The 27,214-nt window shown below is 46.7% G+C and overlaps 1 protein-coding gene and 1 pseudogene across 1 annotated transcript in view; one reads left to right on the top strand and one right to left on the bottom strand.

Annotated features, from left to right (window-relative positions):
• The first annotated feature begins 10,864 nt into the window (after positions 1–10,864).
• On the top strand, positions 10,865–14,788 carry LOC144133911 (uncharacterized; annotated as a pseudogene).
• A 557-nt stretch (positions 14,789–15,345) lies between these two features.
• LOC144132485 (putative oxidoreductase YjmC) overlaps positions 15,346–27,214 on the bottom strand; it is a 50,161-nt gene continuing 38,292 nt past the window's right edge. The window contains exons 8-11 of the mRNA XM_077664932.1: positions 25,656–25,774; positions 22,412–22,507; positions 18,993–19,103; positions 15,346–15,502 (exon numbers count right to left, since the gene is read on the bottom strand). Coding sequence (XP_077521058.1) covers positions 15,455–15,502; positions 18,993–19,103; positions 22,412–22,507; positions 25,656–25,774 — 374 coding nt within the window. The 3' untranslated portion in view covers positions 15,346–15,454. The remainder of the gene's footprint in view (positions 15,503–18,992; positions 19,104–22,411; positions 22,508–25,655; positions 25,775–27,214) is intronic.

Here is a 27,214-nt window from a genome sequence, read left to right as displayed (position 1 = left end):
ACAGTAATGAATAAAAAAATATTCCCTGCCAGAAACATGCATCGATCAATCTCGCGTTACACAATAATAGCCGTTCTTTCAGTTCTTCGCTTTTTCTTTATTGCAGCGCGGTCATGGGTTCTGCATTTTCACTTGAAGCGCTATGTTTAATGTCTACATACACACTCCAAAAGATATTGTCGCAGAAGATGTGCTAAAAGGCAGGCGGAGAGAAAATACGCTAGTATTGGCTGGGACACAATCGATGAACGAGGGATGAAGCACCTGTTCTTTAGATTCGGTAACCAGCAACGCTGGAGCTGTACCAAGCACATGCATCGGCGTATATAAAAGGGAGAACCAAAGCAGCGCTCAAAGCTTGAAAATGAAGCTATCAAGCATGTTCTCAGAGCCGTTATAGTGCCCAGTAGCCGTCACATTGCAGTCAGTATAAGCAGTAAAAAGCAATAATTTTTGCATCTTCTCCTTCAAGGATATGTCTCGGCTAATTCGGCTGGGATCGCTGCACAGTCATTAAAGCCTAACACTGCTTTGTAGTTCGATCCTACTCCGCAAGACAAAGGCATGGTGATTGAACATTGTTTAGGTGCTAGATTGTGTACGGGGAATAACTAAGTTCGGCACATGCTCATGCTAGTTCATCTGCGTCTATCCATATGACTGTGTAACGCCGGTATTGACCTGGACCCCTGGTTGCTAATTGCTGTTCGAGCTGGGCAGGGCGCATGGTCTCGCTGACTGCTTTCGCTGCTTCAGCAACCTGCGCCAAAAGCCACTTTTCCTTTTCGTGCTAGGGAGCGGTCTCCGCGTCCCGCCTGCTTTCGCTGTTTTGCACACAATAGCGCTGGGCCACTCTGTATGGCACTTGGGTGCTCGGCCGCTCTCCCACCTTAGTGTGCCTGTGCAGAAAGCTGCCGTTGGCGCCGCAGGCGAGCGCTTCGTTCGCCCATGTCGCCAACAGTATCTCCTGGTTTATGCGAGTCCATTTCTTTAATTGTTCACCAGCATAATCCTATGACATATTCGAGCACTGTGAATGCCTACCTACACCAGCACCCGCATCTGCACGTACTAGAATTGGTGCGGTTACCAGAAAACGGAAGGAGAGAAAGGCGCTCACGTCCTATGGTTGCAGTTCTAAGAATGAGCATCCTATTGCACGCAAACGCCTAAACCACTTTATACCCACCCCGCCGCTTCCTTGCTACCACTTCCGCACACCTCACTCGCAGCCAATCTACTTTGAAAAAAGAAGTGCGAGGTAATTAGCCATTTGTGACCAGTCTTTCACGCGCTACACAAAAAATTAACCGATTAAAATTATAATTACTCCATCTTCCATTGAGTAATTACTTCGTGGTCAATTACGCCTTAGAAAAGTAACTGAATAATTACAGAGCCGTAATAGATTACAATTGCGTTACTTTTCATCATTTTCACTTGGCCACCGAACTCAAAGCTTAGATGGCAAGTAGTTCCGCTAGTTAGTGCTGGTTATCCCAGGGCATCTAATTCCAGCATTTGTGAAAGCCTGCTCAACAAAACAGAGACAGAAAAGCGAAGCACGAAGCGAACAGCCAGGTTATATTGTATTTCCATGGGCTTTCGCACAATTCAAAGAAGGTGATAATAAATATACATCAGCCTAGTTTTCTTTGCCCCGTACAAGCTTTCAAGGCCTATGCAATCATTGGTGATCGAAAGTACGAATTGTGCTCTTAAAACCACGTCACGAAATGCATAAAATTCAGGAGAAAACTTATCTATAATATCCCCCTCACCGGAAATAGTGTTCATAACAGACAAACTAGAAGATGGTATAAGGATGGGGCTTAAGAACGGAAGTTGAACGTAAAAAATAAATCCGGCAGTTTCTTGGCATACCGCTATAACAGCTGCGGTTGTAAGCCGCTCTTCAACAAAACAAAGTTTCTTGCATACTCCGAAGACAGACTAGAGCGAGGGATTATTCACATTAATTTTATTCCTAATGCGGGAGAGAAGTGTGCCAGCAGACCCTCGATTTCACTCCTTGTAAAATAGCCGCGATTTCTGGAGAGACACGTGTAGGCTGCTTCATTTTGTGGAAGGTGATTGCTGCCGTTCTTTCTGGGATTTTCATGTATCTTGAACAACCTTTGACTGCGATGGCTTTTTTTTTCTTTTTTGACCCTGCTTTTCTAAGAACGGCTGTAACTGTCTACACTGGTTCCTTGTTTTCGCCTTTTTCCTTTTTTTTCTTTAGACGCAGCCTGGCTAATAGATATACGGTTTTGCATTGAACAACATAGGCTATTCGGTGTTTATCCTAGGTTGTAATCCGGTTTTATATCGATTTCCTTGTTTATTTGTTTTTTTGCTGTCTAGTACTGTGGCGTACGGTGTTATAAGCAATGACTGCATGGAGAAATATGTGTTTATCCCTTCATCGCGCGGTAGAGTGTTGTGCATGGTTGGTGGTTGTTCCTATAAAATGGGTCTCCTTGAAGCTAAATGAATCAGTTGGTAGACAGCGCAAGTCTTGAAAGTATTCCATCTCAGCGCGAACGCTATCTTTGCGCTGTTTCTAACCGTTCAAGGAAAGCAGTTTTTTTTTATTACAACGAATTAACTGGGCACGACAGATTGCATGAAGCATCCATAGATAGCGCCAGCTACACCAGGAACGAATACGGCAGAAATATTTGTGGGAATCACATCGTCACGGACGCTTCGCATCTGTAGCCTTTTTTTACAAAGTAATTGGTATATGGTTTATGGGGCTTTACCGTCCCAAAGTGACTCAGGCTATGAGGAACGTCATAAAAGTTCGACCACCCTAGGGTTCTTTAACGTGCACTGACATCGCGCGGTACTCGGGCCTCTAGAATTTCGCCTCAGTCGAAATTCGACCGTCGCTGCGGGATCGAACCCGAGTCTTTCGGGTCAGCAGCCGAGCGCCATGACCACTTGGCCACCGCTGCGGTTTGCAAAGAAGTCATTCATTGCCGATAATCAATTAGAGGGACACCATATCCGAATTACCCGAAACGCTACTGTCTCAAAAAAAGCAATAAACTGATAAAAATTACACAAACCGGTTCTTCATTACAAGTAATCATTTACGTAAAGTTCTGCTTCTGACCAAAAACACCACCACATAATAAACTGCTTTCACCACCTCCGATGCCAGTTCTGCCAGCGCCTGGCCTGATAATACACAGATTATTACTGCGTTACCCACCTATCACTGCACTACTTCCAATTAATGTCCATCTCTCCCCTTTGCACCCCATGCCTGGTACAGCCGGGCTGGTGCTGCAATACGCCCAATGCTGTGGCTGCATCTAGTTTCCCACTCCTCTCATACTTGTTCGTTAACCCATGGGGCCAAATTGCAGCCTCACTTCATCGAATTAAACAAGCACTCGGGCCTGGTTAGAGAAATAAATTTTTTCCGCTCTTCCTCTACAAGGTGTGCAGGACAATGTTTTGAATCCAAGCAGCGCCATTCCTGCGCATCGGATTAGATTTTGCAGCTCGCGTTCTTGCCCGTTCACCTTGCCCCTCCACCCATCCCCCTCTCGAGCGCTTCGTCCCACGGCACTGCACGCTCATCGTCGCCTTCTACGTAACACTAATCAGGAGGTTATGACCTGAGAAATATCGTCTTCTGCGTGTCCGCTATTAAAAAAAGAAACAGAAAATTGAGCCGGTCATCATGTGTGTGCCTCAGTTAAGATTCTTTTGAAATCGGCAATTAAGCCATACTGGTTTTGTTTGGTTTGTTTGGTTGCAGCCCCTCCAGAAAGCAAATGACAAAGCTTATGATTGTTTGTCGAGTCCACATTCTTCGACAAAAATTTTGGTTTTGTGAAAACTATAAGGTACTCGTACAGAAATATTGAAAGTAATGGTACATTCCTTCGATATGCAGCAAAATCTTTTTTATAGTGGTTCCATCTCTCGCATCAAGCAGTTAAGACATCGATAGAAAATCAATGAGAAACGCTTTTGACGACGGCAGAAACGTTAAAAGCAGAAGATTTTAGGCTGCTGACGGGAGATCTGCGGATAAATTGATTGTTATACTGAACAAATTGCTCCCATAAACTTTTTCCCGTTAGAAAATGCTTTTGTCGAGAATTGTTGGATATGGTCGCCATTAGAGGTTTTTTTAAAAGAACATGTAAAATAAGTTCAGTAGATGTACCGTATTTGGTCGTGTAAAGGTGAACTTGTTTTAAACGCGATAGCGTATATAGCTCGTTCGGTCGAGAACTAGTCAGCGTAGTAGTAGTCGGCACCCCGTGTCGGAAATAGTCCGGAGCTGCGGAAAAAAAAACCTTATCAGAGCAATATATGTTTCCAGTGATGTATGACTGATCAGCGTGTGATAGGCGATGACGAGTTAACGAAATCGTAATTCATTGATTGGTTGCTTAAAGAAAGAAAAAAATGTAAAAGGGGTTAAAAAATGTTAAAATGCTCACAATAAAAAGTCAATGCTTGCCGATCATAATTAAGAAATTATAGTGTAATTGATCAATTAAATAGCTGAAACAACTTAAAAAATGAAAAATGCATTCAATGGTGTTACTCAGGTAAGAAACTACTCAGATAGGAAAGCCTAACCCATCACGCTATCGAGTCATACCCTTTAGGTGGAGCTTAAGTGTCCTCTCCAATTTTTTACTGTTACCTTGTTTTTAGAAATTGCACCCTCCAAACTCGGGGGTCGGTCAGGGCTTGAAGCGAGCCTGGCTAATAATAATAGCAATTGGTTTTTGGGGAAAGGAAATGACGCAGTATCTGTCTCATATATCGGCGGACACATGAACCGCTCCGTAAGGAAAGGGATAAAAGAGGGAGTGAAAGAAGAAAGGAAGAAATAGGTGCCGTAGCCGAGCGCCCTATCCACTGAGCTACCGCGGCGGGTTCGAGCCTCGATGCAAAGTCAGCAAATAAAGGGAAAACCGCACCCTTAAATTGAATGCAAGAAGTCGTCCGTTCTCGCCGCTTTCATGCGTTGACAAACTGCGACAATTGCTTCTACCTTTGCTGGGCAAAGCTTTCACGCGGCCTTAGCTTACAATACAGCCTCAAAAGCAATTCTTAGATAAGGAAGCTAAGAAGACAAGAACGGGCCTTGACCCACCGCCTCAGTCCCACCGCGTCTTCCACGCATTTCACAGAAATACTGATAGGAGCGAACATTTTCTTCATCGCTCAGCCTTGCGGCGCTGCCCCCAGAATTGGGCTGAATGTCCTCCGCAGCATTTAAGCGGCCGTGAGTGTGCCGGCGTATGCGTCATAAAATGACAGCACGCAATTTCGATGCCGTTAAAAATTGCGACAGGAAGCAAAGGGAGCACCTCTCTCGGGATCAGTTTTTCACGCACTGCCCAAGCTCCTCAACGTGGTGCGCTATTCCGGTCGCGTTAACTGCAGGTTAGCAGTTTGGGGATTCCGTTGCTTCACAAATACGATATTGCCGTTTATCTCTGTACGGTTCGTTTTTTTCTGGTCGCCTTATTTTTGTTTAAAAGCTTCGGGTCGATGGTTCTTTGAAAGGGCAGTAATGCCGTGAATGTTTGTACTGTTTTTTTCATTCTTCCAGGGTGTCTTCGCGCAGCTCTATCGTTTGTTTGTGACGAAAGACGTATCTGGTAAGTTCGCTATGACAGTTAAATTGAGCACGGCCGAGAGCGGAGGGCAGCCTGTTCGACGACCACCGAGCACGGTTGCTGCTACGCCGCGGCCAAGTCATTTAGTTCTTTGTGGGCGGAAGTCAGCATAAATAGAAACTTTCCTCTGGAAGCCATTCTTGCTGTCTTCCTGCTCGCCAGACTGCAGTCACCACTACGTGACATTATTGCAATGTTTTGTTCTTTATTCCTAGTTTTCCGAACTTTAATGTTAGTAAATACCGCATATTGATGTGCCGCGCAAATATTACAAACTGCGCAACGATCCAAAGGGACCTCCGGTGTTAAGCTTCAACGTGAAACGTCAAAAATAGCGCTGCACTTGGTATGATGCCATGCATAGACGCCGCCGGCTCCGCCGCAGGCGCTATAGTTTCCATAGAATCTATACCACGCTTGCGCCGTGGTGCAACAGGTTCAGGTATCATCGTGGCAGTGCACAGTGTGGAAAAATGTCGCTGGACCGTGTGCTCCATAAACGAAGCCGATACCACCATTATCAGCCGCCTGCTGGAGTCCACCGTGACGACCTCACATACTTCGCGGGTCCACACGGGACGAAGACACAAAGAGACACAGTTAGACTCAGTTAAAACAAAACAAGTATAATTAAGAATTTCACGTTAGCAAATGCTTGTGCAGAGGCTGGGATGCCCAAGCTTACGCGTTGCTGCGTTGGCGTCGAAGTCAGAGGGAAAGGAGGGTCTGCGGAGTGGGCCTTGTTCGTTCGCTCAGGCTTCCCTTCTGCCCAAGGGCTTGTTCGCTTACGTTCGGAGGACCGACTACGAGCGATGTCATCGCCTGCCTTGCTCGTCTCCAACTGCCTGGCTTTTTCTCTTTTTTGTTGGCGTCAATTTCGGCGATCCCTTTTTCCAGAAAGCAGCGTCTCCTTCGCCCTCCTCTCAACGCCAGGGACTGCAGCATTCCAGGGTTTTTGCCCCGCGTTTCTTCCGGGAATGCGCAGTGCATTCAATGACTGTGTGAATCACTCAGTCCAAGCGCATCCCCGTTCCCACAAAGGGGAGATGTCGCAGGAGTGGCATTCCGAGACGCACATTGCAGTCACACAGTTCAAGGGCGTCCGGAGTTCCCCAAAGGGAAGATGTCGCCGAAGATAGTGGACCTCCGAGAACGTGGAACGCACTGTCACAGCACCCTTGTGGAGGTAAATGAACAGGATTTTGGCTTTCACCTCCACAAGTGTGGCCTCCAGCCTGCGGCTAATTATAGAGCTATCGGGTTCCTTTACGGAGCACAAGGTTCAGCGATATTTTTTTCTGACTACATCCGCGTTATGAAGGTTCAAGCGTAAATATTCTGCTGGAATGTTAGGTAGTTGCCAAGAGACAACGTGAATCTCGAAGAAATAGAAAGTTCCCTGACGTATCAGCTATTCACTGAGTTATGTGGTACGAGTTCTACTGCGCCGCAGATGCCACCATATACCTTGCGTATCGAGTGGGTGAGAGAGGAGGGTTGTTGTACTCAAGGCAATCGCCACCACCGGTTTTCGACGGTGTATGGCAACCAGTGCCTAATATTACCAGGAAAACATTTACGTTTACGTTGTTCTCACCACTAGTATTTATATGCGCTACGTCGCTGTCATAGGTGATTATGCTATGATTCCAGAGCGAACTTCGAAGATATGTCGTGAACGTAAACTTAGAAGATACGGCAAATCAGGATTTTCTTACCTTGTTGCAGCAGGACTTAGGGCATCTAGGCAGGTCCGGAAGTATAGCACGTAGGCTTTCAAAGGCTAGCGCTCAGTGCTAATTTCCTGCCGATGCTAGTCAGATCTGGACAGCAAACAGTAGGCCGCGGCAGCCGTATTCCTCAGTTTACAAGTAAGCAAACCAAGCATTTAGCTTTGCGGGAAACATTTTTTATTAGCCTGACAGGGATGTCTCCGCGCCATGATGGCGTTTCTGCCACGGCCAGTGAAATTCTGTGTTAGCAATAGGAACCTTCGTTCAATGGTTCGCATTACGCCGTCATACAGCATTTTGCATACTCGGCCGACTAGCTCATAAAAAAAAATTAGGGGTGACCAATTGGATTGATGCAGTGGAAATGCGAAAGCATTCGTCTTTAACTCGCCAATCTATTCCTGTTCTGATTACATTCCAATGACCATTCTATACCAGTTATAAGCCCATTTTCTTTCACTCCCCAATCCGATAAATTTTATAATTCTTTTCCAAGTCCCACTACGCAAATACGCATACTCAGTCACATTGTTGAGATCCATTACCGCCGAAGTATGCTGCGGTTGAGCGATACCCCATTGCATTGGCAGGTGGCAGTTTGAAACAAAGCTGCCAAAGGGGTTTGCGAGACCAATGTTGCTCTTCCGGAACAGTTCTAGCAAGAATAGCTACTACAGACACGACGTTTGCACACATAGTTATTCCGGAGGCTTCATTATCTGCGCTTAGGCCTGCTGTTGTGTGAGTCATTTTCTTAGTCATTTTCGTTTTTGCTTCGTCAATATGCGTCTGGAGCCTCCCCCCTGTTCCCTATAAATGGAGAAGGGAGCGAGAGGCGTTTGACAGGTGGCAGGTGAAGAGGAAAATTTCCCTTAACACCGTTTAGCTAATATAGTCTTCACAGGGACGCCGACGCTGCAGTCCAAGTTTCTCCTTCATTACCCTCCTAATCCTATTGCATTCAACGTGACGGTCGATTTGAGTTGTTAGGCAATATGCGAATTGTGTGCGTTGCCACTGTGTGGCCATTGTTTTTGATCGTTTTCTTGGTTCTGCACTGTTTGTCGTCGTTATGCTTTGTTATTCATGATATGGTTATGTGAATAAAGTGGCATATCAAGTGTATTCTGTGTCTAGGGTGTGTCTCCATGGTGTGGATGAAGCATAGTAGCTACATGACACAATATTTATTACCATTCCTAATGCATGCAGATGAGGCATGGCTCCACTTCTGCAGAAAATCTGGCTGTGTCGGCGTTGCTGTCGTTGTGGCAGAGCTATGAGAAAGGGCGTAAGGCAAGCAGACATGATCTCGCCAATGCTATGCGCTGCCTGTTTACAAGAGGTATTCGGAGGTCTGAATTGGGAACAGTTAGGGATAAGAGTTAATAGAGAATACCTGAATAATCTTCGATTCGCTGAGGACATTGTCGTGCTGATTCAGTCAGGATGTGAATTGCAAAGCATTATCAGTGACTTAGACAAGCAGATCAGAACAATGGGCCGAAAAATTAACATACAGAAAACCAAAGTAATGTTCAACAGTCTACCAATGGAGCAGCAGTTAACAGTTGAATGGTAGCGAGGTGCCGGAAGTGGTAAAGAAATACTTAGGGCAGGTACTGACAACTGACCCGGTTCATGAGGGAGAAATAACTAAAAGAATAAGAATGGGGTGGAGCGCATAAGGAAGGTCCTCTCAAAGCATGAAATTGCCGTTTACCAATATCTCTCAAGAGAAAACTATACAACAGCTGTATCTTACCAGTACTCACCTACAAGGCAAAAACGTGGAGGCTAACGAAAAGGGTTAAACTTAGTTAAGGGCAACGCAGCGAATATGGAAAGAAAAATGATAGGTGTAACGTTAAGAGACCGGAAGCGGGCAGAGTGGGTGAGTCAACAAACGCGTGTAAATGACATCTTAGTAGAAATCAGTAGAAAGAAGTGGGCAGTGCATGTAATGCGAACGCAAGATAACCGATGGTGCTTGAGGGTAACGGAGTGGATGCCAATAGAAGGCAACCGTAGCAAAAGGCGACAGAAAGATTCAGTCTGCAGGATAGGACATGCCAACAGGTATGTTGGCTGTACTGAAGGCACCGTTTATAAGATACCACTGACATGCGGCCGTTTTTACGTCGGTCAGAGTGGACGATGCGTGAACGAGCGTTTCAGAGAACATGCCGAGAATGTGAAACAAATGCGGGACACTTTGGCAATTTTTTGCCGTGACTGCGAATATGAGGGTGACGGCCATTGTGCTCCGGATTTGCTACAATCTGTAATTATCGACCGGAATCATTCGCAAGTCACAAGAGAGATATCGGGGGCGCTAGAGATTGATAGGACGGGCAGTGGCTGCGTAAGCACGCATCAATCGGCCTTTCAAAAAAGGAGATGATGTATCTGAGCTGGTATCGAGTGACATGATTTTTTGTATGCTGCTGTCGTTGTTAGTTTTTGTCTTCCCACCTTTCATGTATCTATATATCTTTCGATTTTTCTAATAAACGCCAGTTGGAAGTTAGCGCTTGTGCTTCGTCTTTCTTGGCGTCCGTGTGTTTTATTCGTGCTTCTCGTCTTACAAGGCGACAGAAAGTTAGATGGGCGGATGACATTAAGAGGTTTGTTGGCATATAGAGGGCGCAGATGGCAAACGACAGGGTTAATTGGACAGACATGGGAGATGAGTTTGCCCTTAAATACGTACATGCAGGCTGATGATCATGATGACATGTACCCAGCCTGAAAATTAGAAACGCTGTCATATATGCCTGTGTGTGAACGCGAGCATAGCAGGAACAGCCACTACACAAAGTCAGTCGCCTAGATCTCAGTTGTCAAAGTAGGATTGCCGCGGAGGCAATTTAAGGGAACCTCTGACGGCCCTTATTTGATTCCCTAGAGGCTCACAGCAAATTCGCTTTTCAAGGACGCCTGCGCCTCTTGACAGGCGCCCGTTGTTCGCGCCGGGTATTCCGTTACCTTTAATTCAGTGGCTTCAAGATACAGTGGTTCTTCAAGATACAGCTGCTTCATCGCAAGTACGAGTTCTTCGCACACCCCGTCGTAGGTAATGCCGAACGTAACAACACACTCGCAGCGCAGGCCCAAGTGCCAGAGACAGAGGTGCACCAAGTGGGGTGAAATAATACCGGACAAAACATCGCCTTGCCGTGGGCGTAGTCAGGCTGAGGATGATGATATTGTTACGGTACGCAGTCGCCAAGCGAAGACGACGCTGTGTCGTTGAGTAGTCGACGAAGACGAAGACGCTGCCGCTAGTGCTTGTGTGCTTACTAAGGGGAAGGAGAAGTGCTTTTGTGACCCGTTTCATGGTGTGTATTCTGTGTACGGAGTACCGTTTCTGCTGCTGAACTAACCTCGTAATATTTGGTGGAGGTGCTGGGTATTACACCACGCCCTGGACCTCCGCAGCGGTCGTCACGTTGAATCCATCGCTATGCCGACAATGCACCTTCGGCCACAGCGTCAACCCCAGCGCTGACCGTTTTCGTGGCACAGCCTCGTGACCCGGGCCCCTTTTGTGGCACCGATGACGTCGATGTTGAAGATTGGCTAGCCATGTATGAGCGTGTGAGTAAGCACAATCGATGGGACGCGACCCTCATGCTTGCAAACGTCATCTTATACTTGGCGGGCACGGCGCGCGTCTGGTTTGAGACGCATGACGAAGAACTTACCTCTTACCTCTAGGGACACCTGCAAGCAGAAGCTCCGCTACTTATTTGGCAAGCCAATTGGACGCAAGCTCGCCGCTAAAAAAGACGTCGCTTCTCGAGCTCAGTCATCGACCGAGTCTTACATCTCTTACATCCAGGACGTCCTCGCTCTTTGCCGTAAGGTAGACAGCGCCATGTCAGAGACCGACAAGGTGGCCAAATCCTCAAGGGGATCGCCGACGACGCTTTTAACTTGCTACTCTGCAAAGACTGCGTAACGGTCGACTCTGTCCTTCAGGTATGCCGGCAGTTTGAGCAAGCCAAGCACCGCCGCATTGCTCCCCGTTTCGACCGCCTTCCGAACACAGCGGCGACATCCTCCTGCGAAGACCTGCCAACACTGCAACAGCCGTCCCATCCTGCCAACTTAACCAGAATTGTGCGGAGGGAACTGGAGGCTATGACACCCATCGCCTTCACCCCTCAGCCGCCTGACGCTACGATTGCTCTGATCCAGGCCGTTGTTCGCCAGGAGTTCACGAACGTGGGTCTCAATTCTGGCCTACCCTCTGCGTCGCCCTGTACACCAACCAGAGCTCCATTGATTGCCGCTGCTTCACCGACTCCGGCCATCCCACCAAGTTATTGCTACCGGAATCCTGCGGACTGGAGAACCTCAGACGACCGGCTTATCTGCTTCACCTGCTCGCGTGTCGGCCACATTTCCTGCCACTGCCGCAGCCGTTGGTTTTCCCGAACTCCCTCTAACTCTAATTAAGATTGTCGTATGGACTACGGACCTCGTTCTGATTACGATCGTCGTGCTGACTACGGACCGCGCCAGATGTCTCCCCGTCCCGAGTTTTCACACGCCAACGACACTCCTACCCCACGCAGGTACAGCCGCTCGCCTTCACCTCAGATCCGTCTCTCCCGTTCGCCGCAACTTCGACGCCCGTCCACTCCGCCCTTACCTTGCTCTCATTCGCAAAACTAACCAATGCAGCTCCCGGAGGTGACGCTGCATTGACGACCCGGCCCGAAAATCCTCTCCTGAGCCCCGCTCCTCGCCGCAACCTTCTCGATATCTGCGTGGACGGGGCACCAGTTATGGCTCTGATTGACACTGGCGCTCAAATTTTCTTGAGCTCCTCCTTTCGCCGTCGTTTGAAGAAGGTTGTGGCACCCGCCGTTTCCTCAGCCGTTCGTCCTTGCCCAGCTTCATGACGCACCTACTGCAGGGTACCTCGGCGTGTCCCGCACGTACGACAGCGTGCGCCTGCGGTTCTTCTGGCCTGGCCTTTACCGCTCTGTCCGCGGTTGCGTTGCTGCCTGTGATCAATGTCAGCGCCGGAAAACGCCCTCGCTCCTGCCTAGTGGCCCGCTTCAGCTCATCGGCATTGCGACTGAGCCATTTTTTCGTGTTGGTCTCGATATGCTCGGGCCTTTTCTCACATCAACTTCCGGGAATAAGTGGATTGCCGTTGCGACAATTACACTACCCAGTACGCTATCACGCGCGCTATCCCGACCAACTGTGCCTCCGATGTCGCCGACTTTCTCCTCCATGACGTCGTCTTGCTTCATGGCGCTACACGTCATCTGCTTAAAGACCGTGGCCCTTTCTTTGTTTCTAAAGTGATCTACGACCTTCTCCGCTCCTGCTCCACCCGTCACAAGTTCACCACGGCCTACCATCCCCAAACTAACGGCCTTACTGAGCGACTTAACCGCACCCTGACGGACATGCTGTCCATGAATGTCTCCGACCACCATCGTGACTGAGACGTCAGTTTTCCCTTCGTGACGTTCGCCTATAATTCCTCTTGCCATAATAACACCGGATACTCCCCCTCCTACATGCTTTTTGGCCGCGACCCGTTGCTACTCTTTGAGAGCTTACTGCCTTCTGACCCTTCCACTAGCAGTTATGCTTGTGACGCTATTGCCCGTGCTGACGCCACCCGCCAAATCGCTAGGGATCGTCTCCACGCTTCTCAGACCGCTCAAAAACGTCGTTACGACTTTCATCATCGTTACGTTCATTACCCTCCAGGCTCCCTGGTACTCCTCTGGCTCCCTGCATGCCTTGTGGGACTGTGTGCGAAGCTCCTCCCTCGTTACGTCGGTCCTTACCGCGTTTTGAGGCAACTGAGCGATGTGACCTATGAACTCACGCCGCTGCATCCCCACTCTCCTTCCGTGGCCCCCTCCACACAGCTGGTGCACGTCGCCTGTCTTAAACCCTACCACACTCACCCAACCCCCGTGGCCTCCCCGGGTCTGTGACTTCTCCCGCGGGGGGGTGGGCGGTGGGGTGTAGTGTTACGGTACGCAGTCGCCAAGCCAACACGACGTTGTGTCCCTGAGTAGTCGACGAAGACTGTGCCGCTAGTGCTTGTGTGCTTACTAAAGGGAAGAAGAAGTGCTTGTGTGACCCGCTTCATGGTGTGTCTTCTGTGTACGGCGTACCGTTTCTGCTGCTGAACTAACCTCGTAAAATATGAGCGGAAAAGCAGGAGATCTATCTGCCGTCCTGGCCCCCTGACCTTGTGACTCGTCATGACCTGCGCGCCGTGGCAGCTGGCATACACGCATGCTAACAGGAGAGCTAGACCAACAATCGGACCTTTTCGTTAATGTGGGTTTCAGTGCCAGCACACTAAAAGAACATTGAGATCACGCACTACAATAATGATTTTCGTGCCTTTGATAAAGGGCTGTCACATTCGAGGTGTGATCTTGAAGTGTTCATGAGACTTCTAGCCTCTGTAAGCGCAACATGATGAATTGAAAACGAAACCGCTCTGTTCAGTTAATCCTCAGTTCACTGAATAGCGCACTTTGGTCGAGGAGGTCTATGCGGCGCCGTAGTATCCTTTTGACTGGCTTTGCTTAATTAATACGTGTGCCTCTTAAAATTTTCTTGTGCACGTAGTCTGAAGTGAAATGACGTCTTGAGAGGTTACGGCAGAATATCAGGGCGCGGTCTGGCTATTTGAGGCTAAGTGACACTGTTCAGTGTGGCTGTTGTCTCCATGCAAGTGGAAAAAAAAATGACGGACGGTTTAGCATGGTTGGGCCAGTTGCTAATTATATGCACTCGCACTGGAGTTTTAACTTCGGTTTCGCTACGAGGCTCGGTTTGAGTAGGCAGTGCGATAGCGGTGTGATTTAGATCCAATGCATACAGATGGAATTTGCTGAAGACGACCACATCGCTTGTTTTGTTGTTTATTTCCTCGATCTCCGTTCAAATGTCCTCAAAATTTCTCAAAATTTGTCATCCACTTTCCCAGATTTCTCAGGTGCTATTTATGAACCGTTTGAGATTAGTCTATATGAACTTTTCTCTTGCTTGGATCTGCACTAAACTTCGGCCAATTCCCACCGTGCGTATGTGCTGTTGCTTCAAGGGCAACAACAACTTGAAAAACAACAACAACAGGCAGTTCAACACGCCGGATGATCGGCTGCGGCGATAACGTAGTGGTCTAATGCAGTGGCCAGCGAAACAGACCTGTTGCTTCGCCTGCAGTTTGATACCCACCCGCGGTGATGGAGTGTTTTTCCACGAACATTTATGGCCGTAAAGGCCACAATGTGAACTAGCAGACTGGCCACAACCCGACGAGCAGGTTCTCATAGACCCAACGTGAATGTTGGGCCAGCTGGCAGAGGCTTCCGCAGACAAACATTCCCCGCCCCCCCCCCCCCCCCCCCCCCCCAGGTGGCGCACATTCTCCTGAACTCGTTCACGTGGTGGACCTTCCCCTTCCGGCCCGCGGAAAAAGTGGAGGATAAGCTCCAGCGTCGTCACGTGGGCGGCCTCTTTCTCCGCTCGAGCCTTTGCTGGCTGCGCGAGCAGTGCATCCCGAAAGAGAGACACCAGAATAGGCGGATATAGGCAGGCGGAGAAATCCGGCGTGCGTGCTGACTGCACGGGACTGGAGGAAGCAACGCATATTTTGGGGATTTCAATAACCAAGTCGCCCGTGGGCTATTCCTTTCCATGTTATTAACAGCTGCGGCTTTGTTCGGAGCAAGCGGAGTTGTCTTGGCCCTGATGCCAGGGTCCCAGCCGCGCAAGAAACAGTCTATGAAATTTGAAAATCAACTGAAAAATGATCGGATCTGCTGTTGCTTTGAAACTGACCGATTAAGTTTTGAGCTTTCAGTTTTAATGGCGCTTAATTTGGGCCTGCTGCTTCTGAAACCTCAAATAAAAGAAAGTGAAGTCATTCTACGTAAAACGTAACAGCCTAGACAAACCTCGCCCTTTATTCTGTTTTGGTGTTTTACCAGCTTCGCCGAAAATAAGGCACCTCTATTCCCATTTCTTCTCGTGATGAGGGAAAGGCTTATACCATCACTTCCTTTTCGGGGGTTCGACGCCAAGCTTCTTGGCAACGTCGTCCTGGAAGAAGGCGGAGAATCGTTATCGCACATGTGTAAGGAATTGCAATTATCGCTTCACAGCTAATGAGTACGTCAGGTAAGCCACGGTAACTGTCCCGATAACAATTTAAAGGAACGCCGCTGCTGCGTGAACCTGCCCCACTTGCGCGCTCTGGGCTGGTTTTCAAGGATCATAGGCATCACATTTTGGTACTCAATTTTCGTGTTTGTAATGATACATAAGCCATTAGTGTACATGAATCACGAAGTAGTTAGTAGTCACCTATTGCCGCTGAATAATTTAATATCGAATTACTTCTATTACCTGTCTCCGTTTCGGTTTCAACGCACTAGCAACCGCTGTGATTCGGAAAACCGGTGTAAATCCGTGGGACACAATAGAACTGCGATATAATCGCTACTTCCATGTTCAAATTGCCTACAACGGCAAAGATGGTCTGCCTCTAGCGCCGGATGGACAATGAATGAAGAAGGAACAGTTATACTGCAGTATATCCTGACATTACATTCGACGTCACATATACCATCACTCCGGAGCTGAAATGGAAAAAGTGATAGAAGAAATACAGTGATTATTCAGCAGTAATTCAATTATTCAGCAGTCGTAGGTGATTTATTTATAGCAATGCCTTAAGCTTAACTACAAACAAAGATTCAGGCAAGCGAAACTACATGTCCATACTTCTTGGAAGATGATTCTCTTTTCTGCTTCATCTTCTCATCATCTCACCCCTTTTTCTCGTGCAGTGTAGCAAAGCGGTTATTCTACTGGTTTACTTCCCCGACTTTCGTCTTTCTCCGCCTCCTATAGACATGAAATATTCTTGTTCTCCCTTGGCTTACTAGTAACGATGCGCGCGCTATTGGGAATCATTAAACTGGCAAAACATATGTGGCAGTGTATTTTAGACGGTAGATAATTATTTTGCAACGCTCTTTTCTTGCAGGTTTGGTGTTAATAGGTTGCAATGTCAGAGCTGAGTACACGTCACGAGCATTCAGACTATAGTGACGCATTCGCTGTTCAGTCGTGTTTGAATCATTGAAAGGCTCTATGCCGCGGCGCCTGCAGTGGTCTGTGGAGCGGCGAAAGCGCCTTTCCGCTGTGACTACAGCGAGTTTGCATACTGACCATGACGTCAAAGTGCACAGAAATCAAAAGTCGGAGAGAAACACGCTCACTGTAAGTTTCACGGGGATAGGGTGGCTGCAGCTGAAAGAGGATCGGGTTAATTCGAAACGTATAGGAGAGGCCTTTGTCCTGCAGTGGGCGTAGTTTGGCTGATGATGGTAAGTTTCTAAATCATACTCAGGAATACCCTTTATCTTTAGGTCTTTACCGAGGCTTTGCGCACTGTTGTCCGCACAAAGAAAAAACTGAGCACTTGGCGTACGCACTTTAACAGGGGCCTATGCTAATCAGAAGAACGCCTTGGAAGCTGCAGGATTTCTTGCGAGTGGCGTAGTTATGAAAGTTTTTCGTGGAAATGAGTAACATGGGAGAAGGAATTAAATGCGGGATATTTTCGTCTTCTTGTTCAAACGGTATAAGCGTGTTTTACTACAGCCAGCCACCTCATCTCGTCAGCAGTTCATTGCAACTTCAGACTCGCTGCTCCGCGGGACATGGTATAGGTTGCCTACCTGCCACTGCTCATTAAGGCAATCTGCCTGCTGACGCGCAGAAGCGCGCAGCTGACCAGGTCGACGATAGTACGTCTGAGTAACCATGAAGCTTAAAACACTCGTACATCTAAAAATTTCCGCTCAACCTGCTCCTCTCGGAGGATGCACCTTCATTCCATTGCATCCGGCTGCGAACTGTTACCCACGGCAGCCCGCCTCCCACAACTACCCTCACCGCTAGCGCTAACAAACCCGGCCACCCTTGTTTCCTCAGCATGTCGACGCCTCTATGATAATGTCGACGGTATAGCAATCGTAAAGAGCGAGTGCTTTTCGTCTCAAATCTGTGGACGCTGCGACGATGTAACTTATCGCTGAGACGTGCAGGTCGACACGAAAGCTTCCTGGTGAATGCGGCAGCAGACAAAGCGTAACGAGAACAAACTGAAGTTCAGGACCTCTTCACAGAGCCCCTAAAATACGCTCTGAATCACGCACCACTGTGCCTCTGAAGAGTTCATGAAATTTAGCATATGAAGACACAAAAATGGAAACATCCTCTGGTGCACAAAAAGAGAAGCTATTAAATTCATTTTAGAAGACAGACATGCAACGAAGTTTCCTCTTACTTATGAAGACTCAAAATTGGAATATCGCTCTCCAAATCGCATGACTGTGCATAGCAGCATTGTGCTAGTTACGCTTCTCTCTTCGTTTTCACCCGTGATTTACACAAACAAACGACAACATTTTCATGGTTGCAACTACAATGTAGGCTTCCTCAAGAACGGTTTATGGTTTGGTTTATAGGGGTTTAACGTCCACAAGCGACTCAGGTTATAGGGGGCGCCGTAATGAAGGGCTCCGGAAATCTCGACCACCTAGGGTTCTTAACGTGTACTGAAGCCGCACGGTACACGGGCCTCCAGAATTTCGCCTCCATAGAAATTCGACCGCCGCTGCCGGGATCGAACCAGCGACTCTCGGGTCAGCAGCCGAGCGCCGTAACCACTGAGCCACCGCGGCGGCTTGCTTCCTCAAGAACGTTTGCCATCACGTTCATTTCGTATCAAGGACATGGCAACCGAGAGATACTAAACAGCAGTGCTCAGTATACGATTTTTTTGGGGTAGGAGGGGGGGGGGGGGGTTATAGGCGGATTTATATTATTTGACGGGCACCATCACGGCATGCAGCACATTTTTCACCAGCGCAAGCCAGAGCAGGCGGGGATCAGCCGATTAGAGATGTGTGCACCTTCGGCCGACTTCCATGTACGCTAAAATGGCGACCACCCTCTGTTTAGTCCACACTTCTATACCGGCAAAGATGAAGGCTGCGCTTGGGCACTAGTTCCATGCAACACTGAAAGCGGCGACCGCAGCTCACTCGCTCCGCATCACATATATACCACTGCTGCTCGTATGTTGCGAATGCAAAATCAGAATACAAAAAGGGGCTGCCTGCAAGCTCTGAAGCTATGAGTAGGTACGAAAACTCTGAACCTCTGGAATAGAGGGAGAGACTGCTACCTTAACAACAGTTCAAGATATTTCCAATGGTTCAGCAAAATATGATGACCCAACTCTTTTTTGTACGGTATATAATATCTGTAGCTTTTAAATTACATTGCATAGTGAGACCAGCAGTGTCTGCATATTGCTTTCTCAAGCCAATGAAAACAGCGAAAACCTTAATATGGGTGAGTCAACATGACAAGGTTATGTTGATGGGCTCCTTTAGGACAAGTTCCGATGCTGCAAAACGCAACCTTTAACTTAGATTACTAAATGGAACTACATTTTTTATTTCTCCCATGGAGCAGCCACTGATATGATGCTCATTTGAATCGCCTCACATACCGCAAACTGTATCTGGTTGACATGATAGCGGATGCCACCTTCGGCATCACATTTGGCCATATGCCGCCTCTCTGGATCGCCTGGCACCTGGACTGGAACATCTGGATTTGCCTGCGGGCAGGGATACAGAGTGCGAGTTCACATACAATGACTGACGTTTTCATGGTACAGGAAAACTTTCAAAGTCATAAATATGATTCAATACTTATGTGCAGCCAGTTGGCATGAAAAACTATACTCCATAATATTGTTCACTTTGCTCTGCTTAACAGTACTACAGAAAAAAAATATTGCTCGGAGTAGCGCAGCATATTCCTAAGCAAATCATGCGATGTTACAGCTTCACACTATCGCTCTGATAAATTTCGCCGAATTTTTTACTACTCCTTCCCTAAAAACTGCACAAGTCACTAGCATTCTATTAGTCAATGTAGAAGCTTGGACAATTTGGTTGCAGATGTCTAAAACACAGCGGAAAAGACGTGGACGCAGAGAAGAGATGTACGCACGAGCGCTTGTATGTGCCGTCTTTGCCAGAAGTAGCCATGCAACGGCGGCTTGTTTTTTTGTAGCAAACCACTTGTGGCAGCCCTTGAGCTCTGAATCTCGGTAATGTAGGGTGAACCCTTGTCGACATTTTGTGACACCTTTCGGTTTTTAGGGGTGCCGGAAAGGCTGTGCTTTTCGGTTGAAAAGCAAGTCTTTTGCTCAGTCTTTTTGGCAAGGGGCACATGACAACTCTCCACGTCCGTGCCTTTTCCGCGCGGTATTAAGAATACTATATTTGAGTATGTTGCGCACATTTTTTGACATTCTGATAGTGTACGACCTTTAAAAAAGTTACACTCTTAGAATACATTTTTCTGACTAAAAGGAAGCGAAGATTACGCGTATTCCGTTTGTGCAGCGAACCACATAAGATAGCGAATTGGAGAGGGCCGGAAGGAATATTCATACTAATAATGCATTGTAAAATCTGGATTGTACGACGACCGGCGCGAACCGTCCGCAGTAAAACAAGTATGGCTGAGTACTGTATTGGCGGACGTCTCCTCACCTCAACTTATTTCTGCTGAGAATTCACGCGGAGATCTGTGTCTGTGTGTGTATAAATATGATTTGGCGTCCCACCGTAACGAAGGTTTAGTTGACTGTTCGAACGGGTAATTTGCGAGCGAGACTTGAGTACACCAGTTCCGTCTAGAACTCACATCAAATATACGTAAGAAATGCACTCTAATCAGATCAAAGCTGCGCCATTCTCTTCGCTAATTATGCATATTCGTATATCCTTCGCGCTTCTCTGAAAATAAAATTCCTGTCTTGAAATCCTTGCAGCACAACACCGCGTCGCAAGCTTCTGTTTTCTCCGAAATATTTTTCATGGCTCTCTAAATCAGGCACAAAACATTGCTAATTCGACCCGCATATGTCACCACACTGCACGTCCGTTTCAGATTGCCCAGCCTCTCTCGTATTACAAAATTTTGAGTTTTCATTTTTCCCTTAACTTTTCTGGACTAGAAAGACCTGCCCACGGACAGCATCACCATTTTGCTCCAATCTGGATTTTTAGATTCTTTAATCGCCTATATCTCAAAGCAAGTATTTGTATTTGTTAATGATGGTTATATTAGCGCACCCATTATTGGATACTCCTTGAAACCGGTCATTGAGGTGAATAAAATGAAGAGACCTGCGGCCTCCGTGCGGGGCGGCACTCGCCTCATCTGCTTTACGGCTGGCATAGCACCCGAGAGCGTTGCGGATATCAGTTGCACCTTCAATTTTTTTCATGAAGTTAGCTTATTGCAATGTTGGTAGTTACCCGATGTACGAGTCGTTCAAGGAAACTACAGATGTGAAACACAGTTTCTATTTACCGCATCTCCGTATTCAGATTAAAGGGTGCCAAGTTTAGCAGGGCGGTTCTCACACAAGTGCGGCTCTTACACATGTGCAGACGGTGTTAGTGTGTGTGTTTGTCCGCGTGTGGGTTTGTGTGTGTGAATGTACATCCATACATGTGTACGAGGGCAGAAACCTTGTCAAGGAAATCTGCCCTTTCTCTGTTCTGTCCGAGTACTTTTGTAATTTGTGCCAATAAAAACTTACACGCACACACGCACACACACACGCACGCACGCATTCTATATGTTATGTCTTATCCTAAAAGACATAACATATAGAATTCGTTTATGAGAGCCAAAGATAGCTTTGCTTGCAATTGTTAACAAATCCATCATTAATACATTGCTTACCGCGTAAGATGATACAAGGAGTTTGAATATGGAAATCTTGCCACATATACTATGACTGGAGCCGATAATGATCATAAAGAATCAAACCTTTCTTTGTTTCTGCGCAAGTGGTGTCGTGAAGTAAAATGGTATGCCATTTAACGAACGCACGATTTTCTGGAAGCCATAGGGGATAGTTTTCAGTCTATCATTTTACCAGACATTTTGCCGATGCAAACGATACATCAGGCAGGTCTGTCCCGACCGGGTACATACCACCTCGAATTTACGAGGGAAATTCTCTGGTAAAAAAACACAAATTTCAAACTCATGCAGTGTAATGTTTACGACTAAGCAGAGCACACGGGTCTCATTTTTTCTGAAAACTGACATTTCTGGTCGAGGCCAGCAAACACTAACCAACATTAACGACCAAATATAAATCTCCCTTAGATTGGTAATATCGGCGTGTCATTAGTCGTTCTGTCTGCAAAGAGGCGCTCTTTTTGCTAAGTATATATTATGCGACAGTGTTTAACTGCAGCTGCGTTAGACTTACTGATAAAAGAGGCAATTCGCCACATTCCAATTCCACCCTAGCGATGCAGTTCAAGTTGAATAGCAATTATGAAAATTCAGCCAGTAACTATGGTTACCCTGCCGCCATAATAGGAGGAAGCGCGCTTTAAGCACACATGAGAACTTCGGCCTAGTAATCTATCCGGCAGGCTGCTCAAGATGAATACGCAGAGAACGCTCACATGGTTAGCGATTACAAAGGGCGAATCCAAATTTTCTGACGTCCTCCAAGATGAAAATGACGTCCTCCAAAATGAAAACAGAACAGCAGCACCTGCACTATCCGACATTTCTCTGACAAAGTCTCAAGTACAACTATCAAGGCGAGGATATGTAGTGAAAGTAGCAGGCGATTTTCTCATGATAACTGGCAAAACAGAGCGTTCACTCCAAATGCTACCGGATATTACAGTGAACTCTACTCGCTACTATACATCATTTTGTATAACTGTAAACCACTGAAGAATTTTCCAATTTCTTCAAGAAATACTTTGGAACCACTATTTTTATCATGCACATTTGCTTGCACTACCACTCCTAATTTTTATTTGTCTCATTGAAACTCAGTGGTATTTTGCAATTACATGATGCACCACTTACGGGCTCCTGTGACCGCGCCATGTTCATGAGGCCCTGCATTCTGTCTTCAAAGCCAGGAGCAAATGCAGCTGGGTTAATTGCAACAAAGCATTGTCCCTGTAAAAGTAAAAAAAAACTTGTTTCGCACATTTTATGCTTCAAATTAAAAACTCAAAACATCTGCAATATGGGGTGCCGAAACATGCCATCGCAAAATGCAATGTGACTCAATTTAATCCACAAAAGAGCGTGGACAAATCACAATAAATGCTTTTAATGAAGACATGCTTCTAATCAAGGTTCCTAGATAAAGTAGCAAGGGTGAAGAGAGAAGAACGATGTGCCGAGCACGCTGTTATTGCAATCTTTGAGAGCTGTAAGCCAACATGAAGGCGCATTTAACATGTCTGCTGACAACGTTGATGAAAAAATGTACTACTCTCTATGCAAATATGGGGAATTATTGTAGGAGTTCTTATCTTTTTTAGCCTCGGAGAGCATCAACAACTTTCAAAGGGTGATGTGGAATCTCGAAAGTTTCAGCTTGCCTCCTTTCGTGCTTGGCACGTATGCAAAGGAAAGTATGCACACATAGCACACCAAGAAGTGTCCCGATTCAGTTACAAGTCCAGATTTCTTGGACACCATTTTATATTTTGAGACAACTATGGCATCTTGTAAGATTCTTTAATGAACACATTGTTGGAAGTGGTCCAACCTTCCAATGTACAGCAAAATGTTGCTTTTATATTTAGTCCTGCGCTCTCCTCGAGTTGTCAACACTACCGTCGACAGCTAAGAGAGCGTGTTTTTGTACAAAAACTAGAAGACGACTAGCGTCCCGAGGAAGGATCTGCTGATATACTGGTTGTTATGGTGGAGTCTTAAAATATGTGCCAAAATTATGTTCATAAACAACTGCCTGTTGTAACAATGAACTTATCCAGAATTTTTCCGTATCACTAACTGCTGCCCGTACAGTCCAACACTCTTCACAGAAGAATTGTATTATAATTAGCCCAGCAATAAAGTGGATAAAGGATAAGGTTGAGTTGGAGCTTTGCTAGACTAATATGAGCAGGGAACCCCCAAAATGACTTCAAGGAATCTCAGCGTTGAACAGAACACAGTTTGGAACCTCTGGCTTTTGGCATACTACATGGCTCCAACTGTGTGTCTGCCGGGAGCTCTCGCTACGACAAAAAATAAAAAAATGTATAAAAATTCTTATCCTTCAATGATCAGGATAATTCTTCGTAAAAGAACGGAGTGCTCAAACCGCTCAGGGTTGCCACTTCCCTGTTCTGCGCGCGCAGCGCAACTTTCTGCAGCTCAACCTCTGTTCAAGCACAAACTTATCGTCGGGTTGAAAAATTATTTAGCCAGTGCCAAATTCCAAGTTACGCTATATCATTGACGGTGCATTCAATAACAATGCTGCCCAAAATTAAGCACTGGTGATTGCTTTAAAGGAACCCTTACGCAATGTTCTTGAGTGTCCGTTTTGTTTTTCTTGAAAGCGGGTTACAGGCCTAGTAATCATTAAAGTGCCCTGAATTAGCTACTGTGCAGCATATGTAATTATGTACCAGCAATTTTGTGCTGCTAGTTTTCGTCTTGCTTTCACGCTAGTGCTGGAGCTTCCACGACCAGCTTTCTCGGGCAAAAATTTTGAAAATTGAAAAATTGTAAGATGCTTCTATAGAAACATTGAAGGGAATGGTACATTATTTTGATAGGCAGCAAAATATTTCGCTCAAAGTGTTTCCATCAATCGCATCGAACAGCCATAGAAAACATGCCATAGAAAACCAATGATGAATACTTTTGACGACAGCAAAAATGTGAATAGAAAACAAATCGAGACTGCGGTCGGGTGATCTGTGGATATGTTGATAGTTGTAGTGGAATCGTACATTATAAAAAAAGATTGCGTTCATAAACGGTTCGCCGCTCAAAAATTCTTTTGTCCGGAATTGCTGGGTACGTACGCAATGGTCGACCGGCTATAGCGTTCGTGATGACGTGGCTCAGAAAACTATTACATGTGAAGTTCGTCTGCTCCTCAGTTCAGCGCTTCTGCTGTTGTTGCAAGCAGTGGTGTGTAGTCAAGTAATCACGATCCTCTTTCCAAATTTAAGCATCAGCTAATAATACATTTTGACCACGCCCTCCTGCTCTGTCGGCAGGACCGATTAATTGTCTTATGTTTGAAGCCGCACGGCATACACTGTAACACGTTGCCGTTTCTACCGTTGCCTTGCTTGCATAGCCCCATTTGCCATAGAGCGATAGTTTTCGTAGTTAGTGTATTTCCTGCGCCATGATACCAAGACTATTTAACAGCGGCTCAGAGCACGCGTTGATAGGGTCCTTTACGCAGTTTAGGCTTCTTTGTCTCCGCCTATCAGCGGCCGTCGCCCTATAACGCCGTCCACTTCACCCCGCCTCTAACAGCCCCGTGTGGGCGCTAAGCATTCCCGCTCAGTTTATTTCGATATCGACCGATCTTTTTTTTTGTGCTTGGTTAGTAAACAGGTCGTTTGTTCGCTAGAGGAGTGCTTGAAGACAATACTACGGCTGAACGTTTGCCGCCTGAGAGCGAGTTTCCTCTCAGCAATGCGTCGATGAAAACGACTGCACTACTGAGCTACTATGATTTAGGTAGTTATGTGTGCAGAAAGCTACCGCACTTCGCTTGGCATGAAATTCAGGTACTCTTTCTGTGATGTGGCTGACAATTTTAAATCGGCTGATTCACGAGTAGGTTTCGGAACTGCTTGCGTATGTTAAGATGGTCGATGCCGTGCTCCATAAGCGACGCCAAATGCGGCGGGTGGCTCTACTTGCACTGCTCGCAGACACAGTAACTTATTCTAGCATTGGCGCGCATTTCGCTTGGTGTATAAGCGTCCCCTCTGTAAGTGACTTTCGAGTCCATAACACTTTTGTCAAAACTGCACTCAGAGACTAGTTTCATTCGGTAAAATTTGTGAATTAACTCTATATAGTCGCCGAAATTCGCACACACCCACCATGTAGACTCATGAGGTCTAACCGTCGCGGAAGGGAGCCGGCATTTAACTGCCTTTTGTGTAATATCAGCAACGAATGAAACGCGAACAAGAAAACCCAGGTGGCAACACAAAAACACCCACATATTAGCTCCTGGAGAGGAAATACTAGCGGAAATACTGCACTCGCGCAAACACTAGGTGCGGCGCACGATTATTACGAGAGGTTTAAAAAAATCATAACTACGAACCAGATCTGCTGGGTCTGTCACATTCAGCCAGGAGCGAATGTTGCTTCCATAATGGGCTCCACTCAGCACTCCACAAAATAGATCAACCATCATGGCCAGACCATAGCCCTTGTAGCCACCTGTAATGTGCGATAATAATGAAACAATCTGAAGTCATCACTGCAAGGATATAATGTACTAGCAGGGCAAATGGTGCACGCTTTCACTGCATACTTAGAACACCATCATTCATTCATCATTAGTCGCACTGTTCGGTGGTTCAGCGGATTCGGCGTTCGACTGCTAATTCTAATGGCGTGGCGTCGATCGCGGTCGAGGAGGCCCTATGTCGATAAAGGCGAAACACAAAAATGACTGTGTGCTGCACGTTTTACGCGCACAATTCACAACTGTAGGCATCCCATGTTATTTCTGGGCACACATCTACTCCCTACTTCAGAGCCTAAGCATCGTTTCAGAAGATTAAATCACACATTAAAAAACACATTTATTACTAGTCCATATAAGCTCCATAAAGGGCAAACAATACTCTCACTTGCCTCCTAATAACCCTATCCTCTGACGCTGCGGCTACCCCATGCACGCAAGATATTTACTATATAATCTCTCCACTTGACTCTCTGCCGCCGCTGCTATGTTTGGCTTCACTTGCAATCCCATCCGTTGCCCTCAATAGCCAATTTCTTCGTTCTCTTCACATCACAAGGCCTGCCAATTTCTTCTTGATCTGAAGTAGAATATCATCAACAAACAATATCTTCACACTGCATACCCTGCCAAAGCCTATTTTTCTTAATTTCAGCTATGATACCATTACGCAACAGTATAGTTCAGTTTTAAGATCGACCTGCCCTTGTGGCTTAAGACGTTGGATTTCGGCTGCCGGTCCCAAGTTGGCTCGATTGAATCCGAACCAAATCCGCCGCATTTCAATGGAGGGGAAATGCGAAAACATCCATGTGCTGTGACCACCCGACCAAGCTCGGGTGGCAACAGATGACATAAAGCATAACTCTAGCAGATCACTGGAAGAGGTGTTTTTCGTGAGGTGCACTTTGCTCAGCTGTAGGTGGCAATGAAGGCCGTACAGTCATGAAATTTAGGAGCGTGAATACAGGAGCGCGTGGCAGATAGCTTCGAGTCCTTCTTGTAGGGATACCTGGCGGCAGCTTTCAGAAAGGAAGTGGAAAGGAAGGTGCGTTCTTCAGTTTTTCAGAAGCAGGTAACCCAGCAGAGCCCTTTCTACCATGTGCGAACAGCAGCCGCCGCGTGTCGCCACAAATAGCGTGCGAGGGTACCTGCCATGCGCTCCTGTGTTCACACTCATATATTTCATGACTGCACCATGTTAATCACGGCAAACAGGGTACAGAGCCAGTCAGCCCCGGAATATTTATAAACAAGAGGCAATTCGCTGCAGGTCTAGTTAAAGGCCAACTCCGGCGTACTTTTTACATGATCTGGCATAAATTAAACGTCTACGGTATATTCCCCACTACTTTCTGGACCTGTCTGCCAAATTTCGCAGCGGTGCGGTGTTTTGTTGCTGCGCAAAGAAA

The sequence above is a fragment of the Amblyomma americanum genome, chromosome 5 (assembly GCF_052857255.1).
Source record: "Amblyomma americanum isolate KBUSLIRL-KWMA chromosome 5, ASM5285725v1, whole genome shotgun sequence".
NCBI classification, from domain to species: Eukaryota; Metazoa; Arthropoda; class Arachnida; order Ixodida; family Ixodidae; genus Amblyomma; species Amblyomma americanum.
The sequence above is the reverse complement of the archived record's forward strand: the minus strand, read 5'-3'. Positions and strand labels throughout refer to the sequence as shown.